The sequence below is a fragment of the Chiroxiphia lanceolata genome, chromosome 5 (assembly GCF_009829145.1).
Source record: "Chiroxiphia lanceolata isolate bChiLan1 chromosome 5, bChiLan1.pri, whole genome shotgun sequence".
In the NCBI taxonomy this organism is placed as follows: domain Eukaryota; kingdom Metazoa; phylum Chordata; class Aves; order Passeriformes; family Pipridae; genus Chiroxiphia; species Chiroxiphia lanceolata.
The window spans coordinates 845,807-864,259 of record NC_045641.1 but is presented as its reverse complement, the minus strand read 5'-3'; the positions used below and the strand labels follow the sequence as shown (position 1 = coordinate 864,259).

Here is an 18,453-nt window from a genome sequence, read left to right as displayed (position 1 = left end):
TGAAGGCTTCCTGCCCATCTCCAGTGCCACTCAGCCACACCAGAGCTTCCCACACGACCTCACGCTGGTTTGCAGCAGAATTTGTCGGTCAGTGGCCGCTCAGGGATTCCAAAATCCACGGTGGGACGGTGATATGGTTTGAAGCTCGCTCCCTGCCAAGTCTCCAAACCTTACGACAAGAAGTCCCCCCCCCCAAACCTCAGGGAGAAGAGGGAGAAAAACAACCAAGAAAAACCCGAAACGAGAGAGACAGCTATAGCAATATATATATAAATATATTTACACTTATGTTACAGTTATATACAATTGAAATATATATACAATTTCACAAGGGAAAGGGAAGGGGGAAGGGAAAAGGAACAAAACCAAAATAAAATATATATCTATATCTATATCTATATATATCTACTAATCGGGATATAGATATATATATAGATATATATAGATATATATATATCTATATCCCGATTAGTAGCCCATTATCTAGCAACTAGATTAGGGTTAGGACAACCGAGAGTCACTCTGGAACGATCGCCGGCAACCTCCGTCTCCCAAGGTCGACAAGGCCTTACCAGGCCTCACTAGGCCTCACTAGGCCTCACCAGGCCTCGCTCCCCAACCCGGCAGACTCAACAGCAAGGAACCTGCACCTCCAAGCTGCTGGAAGGAAAGAGAGCAAAGGCCTTTCCTCCTTTCTTCTTATAGCTCAGCTTATGTAAAAATTGTAGGGAATACTGGGTAAATCTGGACCCTTCCTTGGTTACAAACCGGTCACCAAGGAAGGCCCAGACCAAACTACCACAAAGGGGTCTGCCCTGAGAAACGCCAGGAACAAAACTCTGCTCTAATTCAACCTCAACTCCCCCCTGAAACCGAGCTCTCTTGGCACCCCCTGACACGTGACACTGCTCTTGGGATGGGTGACAAAGCCTGGCACGGGTGGGTGGCACCCCTGCCCGCAGCAGGGGGTTGGAATGAGATGTTGTTTAAGGTGCCTTCCGGCCTGAAGCATCCCATGATTCCATCAAACAAACACGTCCATTTACAAACCATCCCTCGTTCCCTTATTACTATTCCGTTCAAAACCCTTCTGGCTGCTGAAGGCTCCCCGGAGGCCCATCCCAACCTCCCTCTTCCCAACCAATGCAACCAACTCATCACACACCCCAGCAACGACTCTGGGAAGAGCCTTCCCCGCACAGATGGTTCTCCTGGACTTCTGCTCTCCCTCCCGAGCGACGGGGATGGAACAGGAGAATTTCAAATGAGGCTTTAAACTAGTTTAGGGTTTTTTGGTGGTTTTTTTTTTCCTCTCCCTTTCTTTTCACTCCTACTCTGCATCAATTTGGAACGTGTTCAGCTTAAACATTCTGGGCTCCAGTCTGTGGGAAAGGTGTTTACCAAACACTGTGTGTGGGGAGCATTTCCTGGGGATGGAGGGTTTGCTGCCATGTCCTTATGGCATCTTCACATCCATCAGGGAATGAGGGATGTACAGCATCCTTTCCATCCAAGGGAAGCACGTGAGCCAGCACTTGACGGGCCCATCCCCGCAGAGCCCCTGCAAACATCCTCTTCAGGTGGCCTTAAGCGGTAAGGAGGTGAATTTAGATGGGATATAGGGTAGGAATTCTTCCCTGGGAAGGTGGGGAGGGGTTGGAATGGATTTCCCAGAGAAGCTGTGGCTGCCCCTGGATCCCTGGAAGTGTCCAAGGCCAGGTTGGACAGAGCTTGGAGTAACCTGGGCTAGTGGGAGGTGTCCCTGCCCACAGCAGGGTTGGGGCTGGATGGCTTTAAGGTCCCTTCCCACCCAAACCATTCCATGATTCTGCGTGGCCTGAAACAGCAGAAAGGATCCCAAAAACCTCCTCATCCCACCTGACCAGTATAAAATCAGAGCAGCACAAACCACCACCCCTGAGACAGCGAAGGGTGAAGAGCAGCCACTCATAAAAAAAAATCCTCTCTTTCTCCCTCTGTTTTCCTTCTCTTGCTCCCTTCCCTCCAGATGTTGACCAGGACACAATTCATCTGTTTGGAAATCATCTGTTTGGGGCAGAGTAGCAAAGCAGTTGCTCCACAAAAGGAAGAATATTTGTAAGGTCATCGAGGAATGGCCAGTGAGGAACAGCAGTGTCCATACAAGAAGGAAGAGGGAACAATCAAACACAGAACTGCAGAAAGCATGAAGAGAAACCTCTGAGTCACCTTTCACTCAAAAGTAATACAAGATGCCAAGAAACAACAGGTTAAATTGAAAATAATAGGAAAAACCACTTCGGGTTTAGAAAGTGCCCCATGGCAAGAGAACAGCTCTGATACTCCAAGGTTTTCCTGAAAATTCATATGATGAGTTTTTCCTCCAGCTTTGACATTTAGGGATTTATCCACCATTATTCCTCTGTGAATCACAGAATCATTATAGAATCATAGAATGGTTTGGGGCGGAAGGGATGTTCAAGGTCTCTCAGCCTGTGTTCAAAGGACTTCACAGCGACAGAACAAGGGGAAACGGCCTCAGGCTGGGCCAGGGGAGGGTCAGGTTGGGGCTGAGGAGGAATTTGTTGCTGGAAAGGGTGGTGAGGCCTTGGCAGGGGCTGCCCAGGGAGGTTTGGAGTGCCCATCCCTGGAGGTGTCCCAGGAAGGCCTGGCCGTGGCACTCAGTGCTCTGGGCTGGGGGCCAAGGTGGGGATGGGGCACGGGGTGGATCCACGGGCTGGGAGGGCTTTTCCAATCTCTGTCATCCCGGGATTCTGAGTTGCTCCAGCTCCCTGTGCTGCCCCTCTGCTCTCCAGCCATACAAACATCCAGAGGAGCCGCATCCAAACTCATCAAAACAACAGCCACACTGTTCACCTGGAGCTTTTCCACGAGCCAGAACTGGGATAATGAGCCGGAATTGTAGGAATTGGTTCAATGGACAACCCAAAGGAACCACGAGGCCAGAGCAGAGGTGGCTGTGCATCCTCACCACCGTGTTTGGTTCACACTGAGCTCTGCACTCCAACAGCACCTGGACTGGAGAGCTGGAATATTATGGGAAGGAACACTTAAGGAATGAATCCGAGGGAGCCAACGGGTCCTGCTTGTCCGAGGCAAGGCTTGGCTCACAAAGGATTCACCCCGAGTGCCCAGCCCTGGATTTTACATAACCCCTTCCCAGGGCAGAGATGAATGGATGCAGCCCTGGCACACCCGGCCACGGCCCCGCTTCCCAAGGAAGCCCATTTTAATTACAATGGTTGCCACGGCGACGTTAATTCCATCCCCAGCTCCGAGTGGTCTCTCAACTCCCGACTCCACACCACTAATCAGGAATCTTGCATAACATTAGCAGTGAATAACCCAATTTAAACCAACTTAAAGCCTGGATTATTGCAGGGGATGTTGACTCAAAAAAAAAAGGCATAAAGGAAGGGGAAGAAAACCCCCAAACCGTTTTGTTGAGGGAAGTGTTTCCTCTGTGTCCATCTCCAGCAAGTTCTCTGTCACTTTTATCCATGTGGAAGTGACAGATGAGCCCGAGCAGAACCAAAATTAAACATTATTTGTTGAGTCAAACACAGCCTCCTTAATTTTATAATAAAGGAGAAATAAAGTATGACGCCATCGTATTGAGGTAAAGGTGCAGGATGAATTATTCCTTGTTATGGGGAGAATAAAACAACCTGGATATCAAACATGGAAAGCTGGGCACAAGAGTCTGTGAGGAAGGGGTCCTCCAAGCTTCTTCCCTGATCACCGCCCATAAGTTGTTTGGAAAATATTCCTGTAATTTCAGCACAGCTGTGATGAGCAAAGCTGACCTTAGTCTGGACAGAGAAACTCCACCAAACCCTAATTTGTTCTTTTTGAGGGATTGGAACTCGACGGTCTCTTCCCACTGAACGAAGCCAAGGTGGATCCTTCCTCCAGGAATTTTGAGAGCAGGACTCCTTGAGGTCAGAGCTTTCCACAGGCACCATCCAGTGGTCACTTCCAGGACAGTAAAGCCAAATATCACTTTTCTCCCTATTAAAACACAAATTGCTTTTACCTTCACTTCATTATCTTCTCCTTCATGCCTTCTGCTCTCTGGAATTCCTCCTGGACCTCCAGTTCTTATGTTTGTACGGACTCCCCTCAGTACCACAGGATGAAGCTCCATTCCTAACTCTGGGAAAGCATCAGAGACATTGTATTGCTCTTTCCCAGCCTGAAATGTCCATAATCCAGCACTTTTCCCAAAGGCAAATCCAGAAGCAGCAAAGCCTGACCTGCAGTGGTATCAGCCTTGCTTTCTGGGAAGTCCCAAATGATCCTCCATGAGCTTTAAAAGGGGCAGGGGAAAGAATTCACTCCCCATTTGTGATACCCCATCAGATAATGTAGACATAGATGTTGCATGCACAGTCCTCAGATCCTACAAAATCACCAGCACACTCCTCAAGCCTGGAACCTTTTGGGATTGGGGTTGTGCCACACTGCCAAGGTGCTCCTTTGCCTTCATTCCTGCACGAGGGAGGCTTTCAAAAGCATTAGTTACTTTCCAGTGCCCCTCAGAATCCCATTTGCTACAACATCCCCCAAAACCGTGGCTGGGGACGAACCCCGTGGATCAAACCACCCAAAAAGGGCTGAGAAAAAGCCCTTATTGTTCGACAAAGCAAACACAGAGGGAGAACTGTGGGTGCAACACCCGGCCTTCGGTTCGCGAACCTCAAACGAAGAAATTCAAAATAACGTCCAGAACGAGCAGATCCCGTGGATTTGTTGGGAGTTGTGAACCCCAGGAACACAGGGGAGGTTCCACAGCGAGATGCAACAGTGGCTCAACAGACCTGCCCTCCCTCAATCCTTTGGTGCAGCCGGAGTTGTTCTGCCTGTCCCGTGCTCATCCCGGCGTTATTTGGACGCGTGACAAAATCAGACAACAGAAATCAGGATACTCTGGGATCTGGGGTACTCTGGGATTCAGCACTTCTGTCACTGTTTACTTTGTTGCTTGGTTATCCTCCTCTCCAGTGTTTTTTCCCCACCAGCTAAAATTCTCACTAATGTTGGGATTTGGGATTATGGCAAGGTGGGAACAAACCCAAACCCTGACTCCTCTGTTTAAGCTTGAACTAAGGTTTTAGCCACTCAAGTCTAAAATCCATCAGAGCACTAATCGAGCTTGTTGGACCTTTCTAGAAGACCACGGGTGCTAATGAGGAAAACAGATGGATAAAAGCCCCCAGAGGAAACAGGGAAGGGCCAGGAAAAGCTGATATTCCAGCCCTTGTTGACAGGAACACCCTGGCATGGCACAACCTCCTTCCAAATCCTGCCCCTCTCTCCAGACCAGGATACCAACTGCATTGTGGAGCTGTTCCCTTCCAAGCAGAGACCTTCAGTCTCCATGGAATTGTTTAGGCTGGAAAAGTGCTCTGAGATTGAGGCCCAACCATCCCCCAGCACTGCCAAGGCCACCACTGCCCCGTGTCCCCACGTGTCACATCCACAGGGCTTGGAAATCCCCCCAGGAATGGGGACCCCCTCCCTGCCCTGGGCAGCCCCTTCCAATGTCTGACAGCCCTTTCCATGAAGGAATTTTCCCAATTTTTCAACCTGAATCTCCTGTGGCACAGCTCGAGGCCGTTTCCTCTTGTCCTGCCACTGTCACTTCTCCACGTCCTGACTTCCCAAAGCAACCCAGCAAAGAGCAAATCTCCCCACAGTCACAGCCAGTGTCCCCCAGCCCCATGAACCTGTCACCTTCCCAGCAATTCCCCACCTTGGAGCACACGGGGCGTGAAATAAAGGGACACTTCACCATCTCCTTGTGGCTTCTCAGACCCAAACTTGGCCAAGTGGCTTCTCAGAGCCCAAAAATAAACAATTAAACAAAAATAATACGTGCCCTCCTTGCCAAGTATCAGCCTCAGCGTCCTTGCTAAAAGCACACACAGGTAACAAAACCTCATGCACACGAGGACCTCCAAGAGAACCAACTCTTTTCTAAATTACTTGAGCACGGCGAGGATTTTGTTATCAGCTCTTGGAATCTCACCCAGTAACAGCAGAAGGACTGGAGAGGATTCAACGCCAACGAAGGGGAGAAAAACTGCAGCCATTTATTTTACAGAAAGCGCCTCAATTAACACCAAACCGGTCGATGTGAAATGATGGAAATTACGGCCCAGAGCGCCACAGGTTGGGGGGTTTTTCTGAACCAAAAAAAAGCCCACATCGAACACATCAGTGCAATCTGCAAACAATAAAAGCCATCTCAGCCCATACTGAGAAGGATCCAAGCCGATTTCCCCACCTCCAGAAACACTGGAGTCCTGGAGAGAACCCCAAACCTGAGTCAGCAGGCTTTGGGGGAGCTGGAAGGAAACCACTGGGAACAGATACCGGCACGAACTGCTGGAAGCTGTTTGCCTAAATTGGTCCTTGAGTCATTTTTATGGGAACAGTCCATTCCCTGGCTTTTCTCACACAACTTCACGGTTAAACATCGATCACTTCACCTCTGAGGAGTAAATAAGAAGCGAAGCTTCCCAACTCCCAGCTCGAGGCACCCTCAGACTCCGATTTTTGAGCACTTTCGGAATGAAATTCGCCATCGGGTGCTTCGGCAGTTCCTTGGAAGGGACTAATTTTTCAACTGACTTTCCCTCCTCTTTCTGACACTCATGAAAAATGCAACTGGCTGCCTATTTAAGGCTCTGCCAGGAGAAAAAAAAAAAAAAAATAAATACCTGGAGTTCCAACAGTGCAATTTAAAGCAAGGTCGGAGCGCTGCAGCTTTCCACTTCACACAGGAAAAGGCTAAAAATTAGGGGAATATTAAAGCTGGGAAGCTGACCAAAAGTAAAGAACCTCCAGAATTATGGTTGTTAGTTATGTATTCTGTACATAAGTGCACCCATTGCTGCTGTGTGGAGAACTTGTCTCCATCAGAGGACTGAACAGTCTGAGGGTTGAATTTCCTGATGTTTTGCTCTTCCCCCTGGGAAGTTGGAGGGAGAGTGCAAAGAGTGCAAAATGCAGGAGACTCTGGGAAGAAGAAGGGGTTGATTGGGCTGTTACCTGCTGCCCTGTGTATTTAAACTCCATGTTTTTCCCTGCTCCAGGCAGGTCTCTGCAGGCAGGTGCAGGTGCCAGCCCTGCTCTGGGAGTTGATGCATCCTGGGGAGAAAGGACACCGAGTGACTCAGGTCTGACCAATTCCTGGGGCTGCCTCCATCTGTTCAGACAAGTTTTCAGCAATGCCAGGCAAGACACCCTCAGTCACCTCCCCACAGCTGGGCATTCACTGTGGGATCACCCTCTCGTCACGGCTCACGATCCAGGACCTGGAGAAGCTCCCAGTGGAGCCGGTGGGAACTCTGCCTCAACATTTGATAAGGGCACAGCAGAGCTGGGGAAAAAGGTCAGATGGTCCCCAGTTCACAGGAACCCCCAAGTTTATTGACAAGTGGTTTTAATTTCAGCACATTCAGAGAATCCTGGAACGGTTTGGGTGGGAAGGGACCTTAAAGCCCATCCAGTGCCACCCCCTGCCCTGGGCAGGGATACCTTCCACTAGCCCAGGTTGCTCCAAGCCCTGTCCAACCCGCCCTTGGACACTTCCAGGGATGAGGAGTCCAGCTACAAACCTGGGATGACGTGGTACTACCTTGGAAAAGCTGGAAAATACCCCCCAAAGCACCCCAGCCCTCTGGTGAGCCGTTTGGAATGTCAGTTCCAGGCTCTCCCCCATCCCTGCTTATCCCAGTGTTACATTTGCAGGAAAGCCTTTCACCTTTCAGACACAAGCTGGATAAGGTCACCCAACCCCCAGAAAAGTCCCTGCCAGTGTCACTCCCTGCAGGGAACTGCTCTGTTGGCCACAGAATCTTCTGGAAAGTCACACGAAATCCTCGGCTCTCCTTTAACAGCTGCTTCATCCCAGACATCTGTGCACATTTCTCCTATAATAAAACTAAAAGATATTTCAATATGGATTTATATAACTATAAATGTACATTTTCCAATAATAATACTGTGCTAAATTAAACAACCCTCCACAATTAAAGGTTCTCTCTGCAGCACAAACTCTCTCTCTCTCTCCATAATTAGGGAGAAGCATCATAAATCAAGGTGCCAATTTAATCAGCTCCACGTAGATTTTTGGAGAATAACAACTTCTGATCAGTCCTGGAGCAACCTGATCTCATGGAAAGCGTCCCTTCCCATGGCAGGGGTTGGAATGAGATGGGTTTTAAGGTCCTTCCCACCCCAAACCATTCCATGACTCCATTAAAACCTCAGCATTCCTCATTCTGGGAGCTCTATTTTGGAGTAAGCACAGGGAAACTGAGCTGCTCCTACAAAACATATCGAGTTTCCAAGTTTCCTTAGGAAGCCAGTGGTTCACCAACAGCTCCACCTGCAAAGGCTGAACTCCTTCCTGCTCTGGGAAGAGCTGTGCAAATTTTTGATGCAAAAAACCGCCAAGCCAACGTACTTCAACAACACTGGCCTTCCCCAAATATATCTGGGAACAAAAAACAACCCCACAAAACCACATTTACTGAAGCCATTCAGCCCACCAGCAATTTAGTGCTTCAAGGCCTTGAGCGGAAGAAAGGGTCAGATAAGAAACGTTCTCCAAAAAATGATTTTTTTGTTGTTGGTTTTTGTGTTGTTTGTGGTTTTTTTTTTTAAATCTTTGGCCTCCCAGCTGCCTGAAAAAGCATTATTCCACGTTCCTCGGGCCTCTCTTGTCATTTAGTGGCTTCTCCCACCGCGGGGTTTGGATTAATGCAGTGCACGCACACACACAGAGCTGTGGTTTCCAGGATCACCTCTGCGAGGGACAGCGGGATGGGACAGCGGGATCTCCCGCAGCTGCAGAGAGAACAGGACTGACCAAACCCTTCCCTCCTTTTTCACCTCGTGGCAATATTTCCCCTGGGTCTCCCAGAAGATCACCTGGAAGGGATGATTCTGACGGGACTGATGCTGGGACTGCAAACAGGGCCCGTTTTTGCCTCCCTGCGGCAGCGCCGGTTGCTCCTCCCGGGAGCTTCCACACCTCGTGCTCCCATTTACAAACTTCCCAGCAAAAAAAAAAAAAAAAAGCCCTGAACTGACACCAGAACAGCCACCAAAGGAAGGAACTAAACTATGGCTTCTCTAGCCCGAAATTGAGGCATTTCAGGGTTTTTTTTTCCTCGGCTAGAATTGCCTTTCACTGTAGACCTGAGCACTGAGGATTCGGTGCAAGAAACACTCAAAGCTTATTTTATCCTTAACTCCCTCTTTTCCTCCCTGTCACTTTGTTGCTCATTCCAAGCCCCGGAGTGTAACAGTTTTGCTGGGATTTAAAGCAAACAGCCTGCAGTGATTTTCTTTAGAGGCTGGACTTTATTTCTCAGGCTCTTCCACTCCTCATTCGCGTTTGTAACCTACAGTTTCCCATTTCTACACAGGGATTGAACAGGACATCAACCATCCTACCCCAAGGAGGTTTCCTTCCCATGACCGAGGTTCTACTCTTGGACTTCTGGCTGGAATAGGCAAAATTGAAATAGAAAATAAATCACAGAATTACGGAACGGTTTGGGCCGGAAGGGACCTTAAAGACCATCCACTTCCAACTCCCCCTAAATATCTATTTATATTATTCTAAATACCGAAGAAGAAAGTTAAGTGCTTGGTTTTTGTAGCCTCCCACTGTGGCAGCTCTACAACATTTTGAGAATTCCACTCTTTCAGCATTCCTTGATTTAACCAACGCTGCAGGTCCCCTGTCACGTGCAGAAATCCTCCCGTTACACCTGAGCTACCTGGATCCTTCCTTTCTTTCCAGCTTTCCCTCCCTCTCCTCCTTGCTGGAGTTAAATCGATCACGTTGTTTTCCAATTCACTGGGCAGAGCTGAAAACAAAACCTGAGAGGTCAAACACGGCTCCGGAGGCCGTAATTCCCTTCCCCAGCTCATTTTTCATGCGCCGACTCAGGGCCAAAGCTGCGACAACGCCTTTAATTGCCCATAAATTCAAAGATCAGGTTTCTGGCCCTCCAGGAAAGACACAAACACAAAGATCTTTCTGTGCTCCACTAATTTTGACCCGAGACAGGAGCAGAGGTGCAGTGCCACGGCCCTTCCCAGCGACAAAGCCTGAGGTTCCCCGGCCTGCGCCCCGTTCCATCTTACAGCCTTCCATGGTGCTCACAGCCATCACTGCCCTGTCCCTTCTTCCCCAACCTCCTTTAATCTCTTCTTCCCTTCCCAAACCTCGGTCCCAAAGGTTGAGGTATTGATCTGTGCACACAGTTCCAGGCACCTTCTTAAAACTACCCCGCACGTCTCCACCGGAGACAGCCCGCGATCATCACAGGTAATAAAGGAACACGGCCTCCCGTGACAAGGTTTTCCTAAACAGCATTCCAACCACACTCATTATGTGCAGCACTTGGGAATTCAGCCCCAGGGGGAAGCATTTATTACCTGGCATAAGTGAGCACTGGGGCTTAGAAGGAAATGGAGAGTGCAGGAGGATGTGGGAAATCCGGAACGGAGGCAAAAAAAACCCCACCCCTCTGCCCCACAAAAGGTGGGAATTCACCCACATTTTACGAAGGAAAAGCGACGCTTCCATCACAGGCGGTGAAATCTGCTGGGAGCCAAGGTCAGAGTCATCATTTAGAGAAGCCACATGAGAGTCATTTATAGTCCTAGCAGAACAAAACCTCCCCTGGCAGCTCCCGGTCAGGTGATGTGCCAGTCCAGCGAGCACCAGGCATTTATCTGGATGCAATCCCTGCACCGAGGGGGGATTTCATGCTCAGGAGCTTCAGGAGGGTTCTACTCAAGCAGTGACATTACACAAGGATGTCACCTCGCTATTTGTCCCTCTCCCACAGACAAAAGCCACCCCTTCCCACAGCCCCTGGCTCTGGAGGAGCAAGCTGTGCCTTGCTCCAGCCCACCCAGTGAACTAACAGCGCCAGCAAATCAACCCCTCCCCAGCCTAAAACCTCTGCTAAGGAGCCAAAGAACACAGCTTGAACCCCAAGGAGTCAGCCTGGGCTTTGTGCAGAGGGGCTGGCACAGGAGAAAAATAACCTTTTGCTTTGTAAATTGGTTTTTTGCTTCATATGAAACTTCGCAGCGACACAGTCACTGCCGTTTAACCTTCCCAGTGTGGGGTACAAGCAGTCACAAAGCCTCACTTGCCCACAAAGCCTGGCTTGCCAAGCACTTCAGAATCATTAAACCAAGGACTGCATCTCTTTAAATCAAAGTTATTCTTATGGGGGGGGTGTTGGAACTGCATGAGTTTTACGGTCCTTTCCAACCCAACCCATCCTGTGATTCCATGATTCTTCTCTCTCAGCAAAAGAGGGGCACAGAGTTATTACAAGGCTGAGATCACCCAATTAATCAGTTTAAGAGTCTTAATTGCAGCTCCCACCCCACGAACAACAATATTTCCAGAAGTTCTGTGACTCTCAGCCGCTCTGATCAAGGAACGCTCAAGGAATTAACACAAGTGGCCACCACCCCCCCAAAGCTGATGAGCGATCATCTCATCATCAAAACACCACATTTCAACCCAAAAATCGCAAACAATCCATGTGACTCAGGGCCTGACTCACACGCAGGGGTGAGTTTAGCCCAGGACACCTGAGGTTGTTACTCAGCCCCTCGGTTCAGTTCCCCTCGCCGCGGGAGCGGGGCCGGCAGAGCTCCCCACGCACCTCCTGACTCGCCCACAGCCACATCTGTGCCACAGCCCGGCCAGGGTAGCATCCAGCTGCTGCTGGAGAGGCTGTTCCACCCTTCCCATCCCCACCAACCCGCCCCTGGGCCGTGGTTTAACCCCCAGCACACCCCGACACTTCTCCCGCCCCGTTCCCGGCTCTTCCTCGACCCCGCATTGGATGGAATCGTGCCAATGGAAAACCTACTCAACCTGAAGGGAGCAATTTTGTGCAGTTTGAGCTCCCTGATGTTGGAGCTGTGGGAGAAGTTGGCAGGAGGGTCAGGAGAGGGTCTGGAGAACTGCTGAACTGGGACCAGTATCCCACACCCCAGGCACAGAGGGAGCTCCGGACAAGCAGGATTGGGCTCCATCCCCCTGCACAGGCACCCCTGGAGGTCACTGACACATCCACAGGCACAGTCAGCTGCACAAGTCCAGTGTCACCATAAAAATGAGGAATTCCAGCTGTTTCTGGAGAGCACAGAACAGCAGCAAGAAACCAAAGGGAACAACAACATCCCATCTCCCCCAGGATCTCATGGGAATCACCCCACAGGCAGTAGAGACAAGCCCAGAACTACCTATAGTGTGTATATATATATAATATATATGTGTTATATATATATAGATATATATATACACATACACACACTACATACATATAAAAATATAATCTACATATATTTTCTATATATATTATCTACCCACAGTCTACTACTCCCTATTTTACACTCTACCAAGGAAAATGGTAGAAAATGAATTAGAGCATCCAAAGGCAGACAGATGTAAATAAACTACTAAACTGGCATAAAAGCAGATTTAAAATGAGGGTGGTATTAGGAAAAAAAAAAAAAAAAAAAAGAGTCACTGCTGTTTTCTGGGAACCCTGTTTTTGTCTCAGAACCACAAAATCGAAATTTGGTGGCGCAGCATTTCAAGAACGTGTGTTAAAATATCAGGGAAAGGAAAAAAAAAACACAGGAAAAATATATAAATATAATACATAAACCACATAAAATACAATAAACCGGTCCAGAAAAACCTACTGAGATTTTCTTCTCCCAGACAAACACTGTTAAGAATTACAGTTTCACTACAAATTTAATCTATTTTAACTAGACCTTTACCTTTATTTCAGCAAGGTTCTATTGGCTCTGACTGCAGAAATTTATCTGCTTCTTCCAGGCTTATTTTTGCACTAAACCTTCTTTCCCCAGATGCTTCAGCTCCACATGCCTGATGCTACAGCCACAGGCCTAGGGAATGATTTTATGGCTACCAAACCCGGTGGTTTAGGCCACGACTTCCCAAGAAACAGTGGGAAGGACTCTGGATTTGTGGCTCCGGTAAATAAAATTCCTCCCGACCGCTGTGGAGTCACTGGAACACCGGAGTCACCGGGAAGCAACAGCGCAGGGAAAAGCAAGGGAAGGAACAGTCTGTACTCCCAGATCCCCCCCAACAACACACCCAGCTCCCTTTAGCAACCAGACAGATCAGCAGCTCCCAAACAAACCAGGAGCCAGCTGGGGACTGGTGCTGCTCCTCGAGCCTCCTGGTTGCTCCTCCTGCATCCAGGTTTCTCCTGGAAGCCTGGCATCCCTCTGCTCTGCCCTTGGGAGGCACCTGCTGCTGCGACTCGGAGCATCCAGGCAGGGATACGGGGTTGGAGCCAGAGGGATACAGGTTTGGAGCTGGTTTGACCCCACCAAGATGCCCCTTCCCGACTCACTGATGGAACCCAACGCCAGGGAATTCGGGAGAGGAGTGCAGGGAGCAAACCCTATCTGTGGTTTAACAACAAAAAAAAAAAAAAGAATGGAGAGGGATAAGTGAGGAGTTTGGAAGCATTAAGAACATTTGAGGAGAAATATGGATGCCCTGAGGCTCTAAAAATAGAGATGGAATTAGGATATCAAATGGAGAGGGCTCCAGACACTGGGGAGGGGAGTCACGATTTCAGTGGAAAAATGTCCTTTTCTGAGGAACTGAACCCCACAGCAGAGATTCCTAAAGGGATGGAGGAGCCCTTGATCCAGACAACCCTGACTTACAGGGATGTGCTCCTTCCCAAGGAGTCTCCAGGAGAGACTCCAGTTTCAGGGAAGCCACACAGAAGGAGATCATGGTTACGGAGACAAACTCCCTCAGCCTGGGTCTTCCACTGGGAGAGGAAACATTAGAGCAACAAGGAAAAAGGGTGGAAGTCCATCAGTATGGAGATGGAGTGAGGTGGGAGGTTCCCCTTAGGACAGGGACATTTCCCCTACATCCCCCAAAAGGTTTTTGCACTTTGAGGAAAAACTCCTTCTGCTGAGATTTCCAACGGGAAGGATGCCAGGCACCAGCAACTCGGGAGCCTGTGGAAAACGTGCACTCCCCTACATCTACCCAGAGCGGGATGTCTGGCTGGACCTACAGCATTCCCTGCTCCAGGGAGTATCCACGTCCATGGGTGCATCCACCTGGGGAGCTCGGGTGGATCTACGTGAACAGGTCACACCTACACATGGACAAAGTACCTACCCAGAGGTTACTCACTCCCTGCACCTACCCCGAAGGGACAGTGGGTACCTGCCATACCCACAGGTGCACATCCAACATGGATCCACCAGGAACACCACGTGGATTTCCAGAGGGCAGCCACCCATACACCTCGACAGGGAAGCGCCAGGACAGGGGCACTCCTGGGAAAGGGGCACTCCTGGGAAAGGGGCACTCCTGGGAAAGGGGCACCCCTGGGAAAGGGGCACCCCTGGGAAAGGGGCACCCCTGGGAAAGGGGCACCCCAAGGACCCCCCCGGGGTGGGTGCAATCGCGTACCCAGCCCTACATCCCGAGGCACAACAGGGATATGCAGCATCCAGCCCGGACACACCTGGCCGTGCCCCGCGTGCCAACGTCACCGGCAGCGCTCGGAACGTTTTTATCTGGGCCTTATCCATATTTCCAAGTGAGCAGATAACCCTGGGGACGTGAACCTGGAGTGAACCCACACACACCCCAGAGCTCACATACCACGTTTCCCACAGACACCCCCACGCCTGGGGGTGCAGCAGCGGGGTGTGAATGCACCCAGTGTCACCCAGGTGTGAAGGAGTGGGGTGTAAATGCACCCAGTGCCACCCAGATGTGCAGGAGCGGGGTGTAAATGCACCCAGTGTCACCCAGGTGTGAAGGAGTGGGGTGTAAATGCACCCAGTGTCACCCAGGTGTGCAGGAGCAGGGTGTGAATGCACCCATTGTCACCCAGGTGTGCAGGAGTGGGGTGTAAATGCACCCAGTATCAGCTGAGTGGGGTGTAAATGTACTCAGTGTCACCTAAGTGGGGTGGACACACACCCAGTGCCACCTGGGTGTACAGGAGTGGGGTGTGGATGCACCCAGTGCCACCTGAGTGGGGTGTAAAGACACCCAGTGTCAGCTGGATGTGCAGGAGTGGGGTGGACACGCCCCCAGTGCCACCTGAGTGGGGTGTAAAGACACCCAGTGTCACCCAGGTGTGCAGGAGTGGGGTGTAAATGTACTCAGTGTCACTCGGGTGTGCAGGAGTGGGGTGGACATGCACCCAGTGTCACCTGAGTGGGGTGTAAAGACACCCAGCGTCACCCGGGTATGCAGGAGTGGGGCGGACACGCACCCAGTGTCACCCCACACGCACCCGCAGCACAGACACGGTGGGCAGGGGAGGTGGCCCAAGACACAGGCAGGACCCCCAGCCACGGGAGAACGCGTCCCCCAAACGCAGCCGCGGCACCGGAGCACCCGCACGGCCACCGGGACATCCCCCCAGGACCCCGGGAGCGCCGCGGGGCTCAGCGGGGACCCCCGCGCCGGTCGCCGGTCCCCGCCCGGGGGAAGGCACCGGCGCGTCCCCGGGCACCGGGCCGGCCCCCCCTGCCCTCCGCGGGGGCCGTGCCCGCCGGGGCCGCCCCGCCGGGAGGCGTCCCCCGGTCAGCGCCCTCCGTTACCTTCTTGACGGTGCGCGGCGCCTCGGTGACGGTGCCGTCGGGGCTCACGAGCGCCTCGGCCGCGGCGCCGCCGCTGTCGCCGCCGCCGTCGCGGTGCCGGTGCTGGGGGTGGTGCGGGTCGCTCCTCTTCATGGCCGAAGCCTGCGGCGCCTTGGCGGCGGCCGAGGACAGCCCCGCGGCCGCGGACAGCCCGGGGCAGCCGCTGCCCGGAGGCCGCTCGGCGGAGGGGGCCGGGGCCGCGTCCCGCTCGGCGCCCGGCACGGGGCAGGCGGCAGCGGCCACGCCGTGCCCCGCGCCGGGAGCGCCCACGGGCTCGCACGGCGGCCCCGCCGCCTTGTCCATGGGGCCGCCGAGCTCCTTCAGCTCCACGGCGGGCGCGGCCACCGCCACCTGCACCGACATCGCCGCCGCCGTTGCTGCTGCTGCTGCTGCCGCCGCCTCCTCCGGCTCCGGCTCCCCCAGGGCCGCCGGCTCCGCTCCGCCCCGGCCCGGCCCGGCCCGCCGCCCTCGCGGCCGCGCTGCACGACGGGAACTGCAGTCCTGCCGCCCGCGCCCCGCCCCGCCGCGACTACAGCTCCCGGCAGCCCCCGCGGCGCAGCTGCGGACACGCCTTCCCGCGGCGCCGCGCGGGGCGCGATGGGAGTTGTAGTCCTTCGGGGGCTGCCGGCCGTGACTGAGCGCCCGTCCAGGTGGAGAAGTTTAGTTGGTGTTTACTCGTTTTGGCGGATTTTCAGTGTTTCAGCCTCCGGGCACAGGATCAGTGCTGTTGGGAAAGACCTCCAAGATCATTGAGTCCACCCTGTGTCCCATCCCCACCTTGTCCCCCAGCCCAGAGCACTGAGTGCCACGGCCAGGCCTTCCTTGGACACCTCCAGGGATGGGCACTCCAAACCTCCCTGGGCAGCCCCTGCCAAGGCCTCACCACCCTTTCCAGCAACAAATTCCTCCTCAGCCCCAACCTGACCCTCCCCTGGCCCAGCCTGAGGCCGTTTCCCCTTGGCCTGTCCCTTGTTCCCTGGCAGCAGAGCCCGACCCCCCCCAGCTCCCCCCTCCTGGCAGGGACTTGCAGAGCCAGAAGGTCCCCCCTGAGCCTCCTTTGCTCCAGGATGAGCCCCCCCAGCTCCCTCAGCCCCTCCTGCTGCTCCAGACCCTTCCCAGCTCCCTTCCCTTCTCTGAACTCCATCACTCATCAGACTTTGCATCCTCCCGGTGTTAGCCAGGCGGTTCCTTGGGCCGGATGTGCCAGGAAAACCCATGGAAAGGAGGAGCCGCAACGTCCTGGCACAGGGAGCCTGGAACTTGCTGTCCTGCCAGGTCTGCCAACCACAGAGCCCTGCCACAGGCACAAGGCAGTAAGGAGCCGCCTTTTCTAAATCCAGTTCTTTGGGAATGTGCCTCTTAAGGAATGCAAACCCATCATTTTATTATTATCATTTCTTTTGAGAGCAGCCCTGGGAGAAGGATTTGGGGTATTGGTGGGTGAGAGGCTGGACATGACCCAGCTCAGAACCCCCCGTGCCCTGCACTGATCCCACAGCAGGGCAGGGGAGGATTCTACCCCTCTGCCCCTTCAGCAGAGACCCCCCTGCAGAGCTGCTCCAGCCCTGGGAACAACAGCAGGAGGACGTGGAGCTGCTGGAGAGAGTCCAGAGGAGGCCCCGGAGCTGCTGCCAGGTCTGGAGCCCCTCTGCTCTGGAGCCAGGCTGGGAGAGCTGGGGGGGTTCCCCTGGAGAAGAGAAGGCTCCAGGGAGAGCTGAGAGCCCCTTGCAGGGCCTAAAGGGGCTCCAGGAGAGCTGGAGAGGGACTTGGCATAAGGGACGGAGAGACAGGCCAAGGACAAATGGCTTCCCAGTGCCAGAGGGCAGGGTTAGATGGGATATTGGGAAGGAATTGCTGGCTGGGAGGGTGGGGAGGCCCTGGCACAGGTTGCCCAGAGCAGCTGTTTATTATCATTATCATCATTATCATTACTGGGTTATTGCAGTATCTCTGTGCACACGCCAAGGACTGAAGCCTGTGGTTTTGGGGCTGAGTGGATGCAGAGGGAGGTCACATCCAACATGTTGGGCCAGTTGAAGACAAAAGGACAGGGATGTGGAAAAGGCTGGGAAACAGAAAGGCATGAAACTCTGCAAGCTTGAGGGGAGCTTCAGGTCCACCAGAAATGCCAGGAGTTAGAAACTTGAGGGACAAACAGCTGGCAAGATTGGGATGATCCAGTGTCGAATTCCCAAGTTAAGTCACTCATAAGCCCCGGAAGAGCCCAGAGTTTGGGATGAGCTGGAGGAGAGCAGAGGGAGAGGAGAGAGGGAGAGAAAGGAGAGGGGGGAGCTCACAGAAACCTCCCCAAAAACCAAGGAGCGGAGCAATGGAAGGAGCGGGCAGCAAAACCTGGCAGCTGAAGGATTTCAGGAAAGAAAGGGCTGTAAAGCATTTAATGGGCTCCGAGGCATCGGAGAGGACGACGGGAGGAGTGTGAGAGGGGGATCGGAGTTAAAGGAGAAGCAGCGCATTACTTTGTCCTTGGAAAGTGATGAGAATCCCCGACTTTACTGAACTAACGCTGTTTCCTACTGAAGCAAAATCAGGATCCGATTCCACAGCACGCTTCTCCCCCTGCCAAGGATCAGAAAACTCGGTCTCGGGGCTGATTTGAGTCTCAGAAGGGGCCTTTGAAAACAGAACTCTGAAAGCCGCTGTGGGAGGGATTTGAAGCTGTGGCAGACGAATATCCCTCCCCTTCCATCGACGCTGCAAGAC

General features: G+C 52.5%; 1 protein-coding gene across 1 annotated transcript in view; it reads right to left on the bottom strand.

Annotated features, from left to right (window-relative positions):
• Window positions 1-16,110, bottom strand: part of AHCYL2 (adenosylhomocysteinase like 2) — an 81,374-nt gene extending 65,264 nt beyond the window's left edge. Inside the window, exon 1 of the mRNA XM_032687277.1 lies at window positions 15,694-16,110. Coding sequence (XP_032543168.1) covers window positions 15,694-16,095 — 402 coding nt within the window. The 5' untranslated portion in view covers window positions 16,096-16,110. The remainder of the gene's footprint in view (window positions 1-15,693) is intronic.
• Window positions 16,111-18,453: the final 2,343 nt, after the last annotated feature.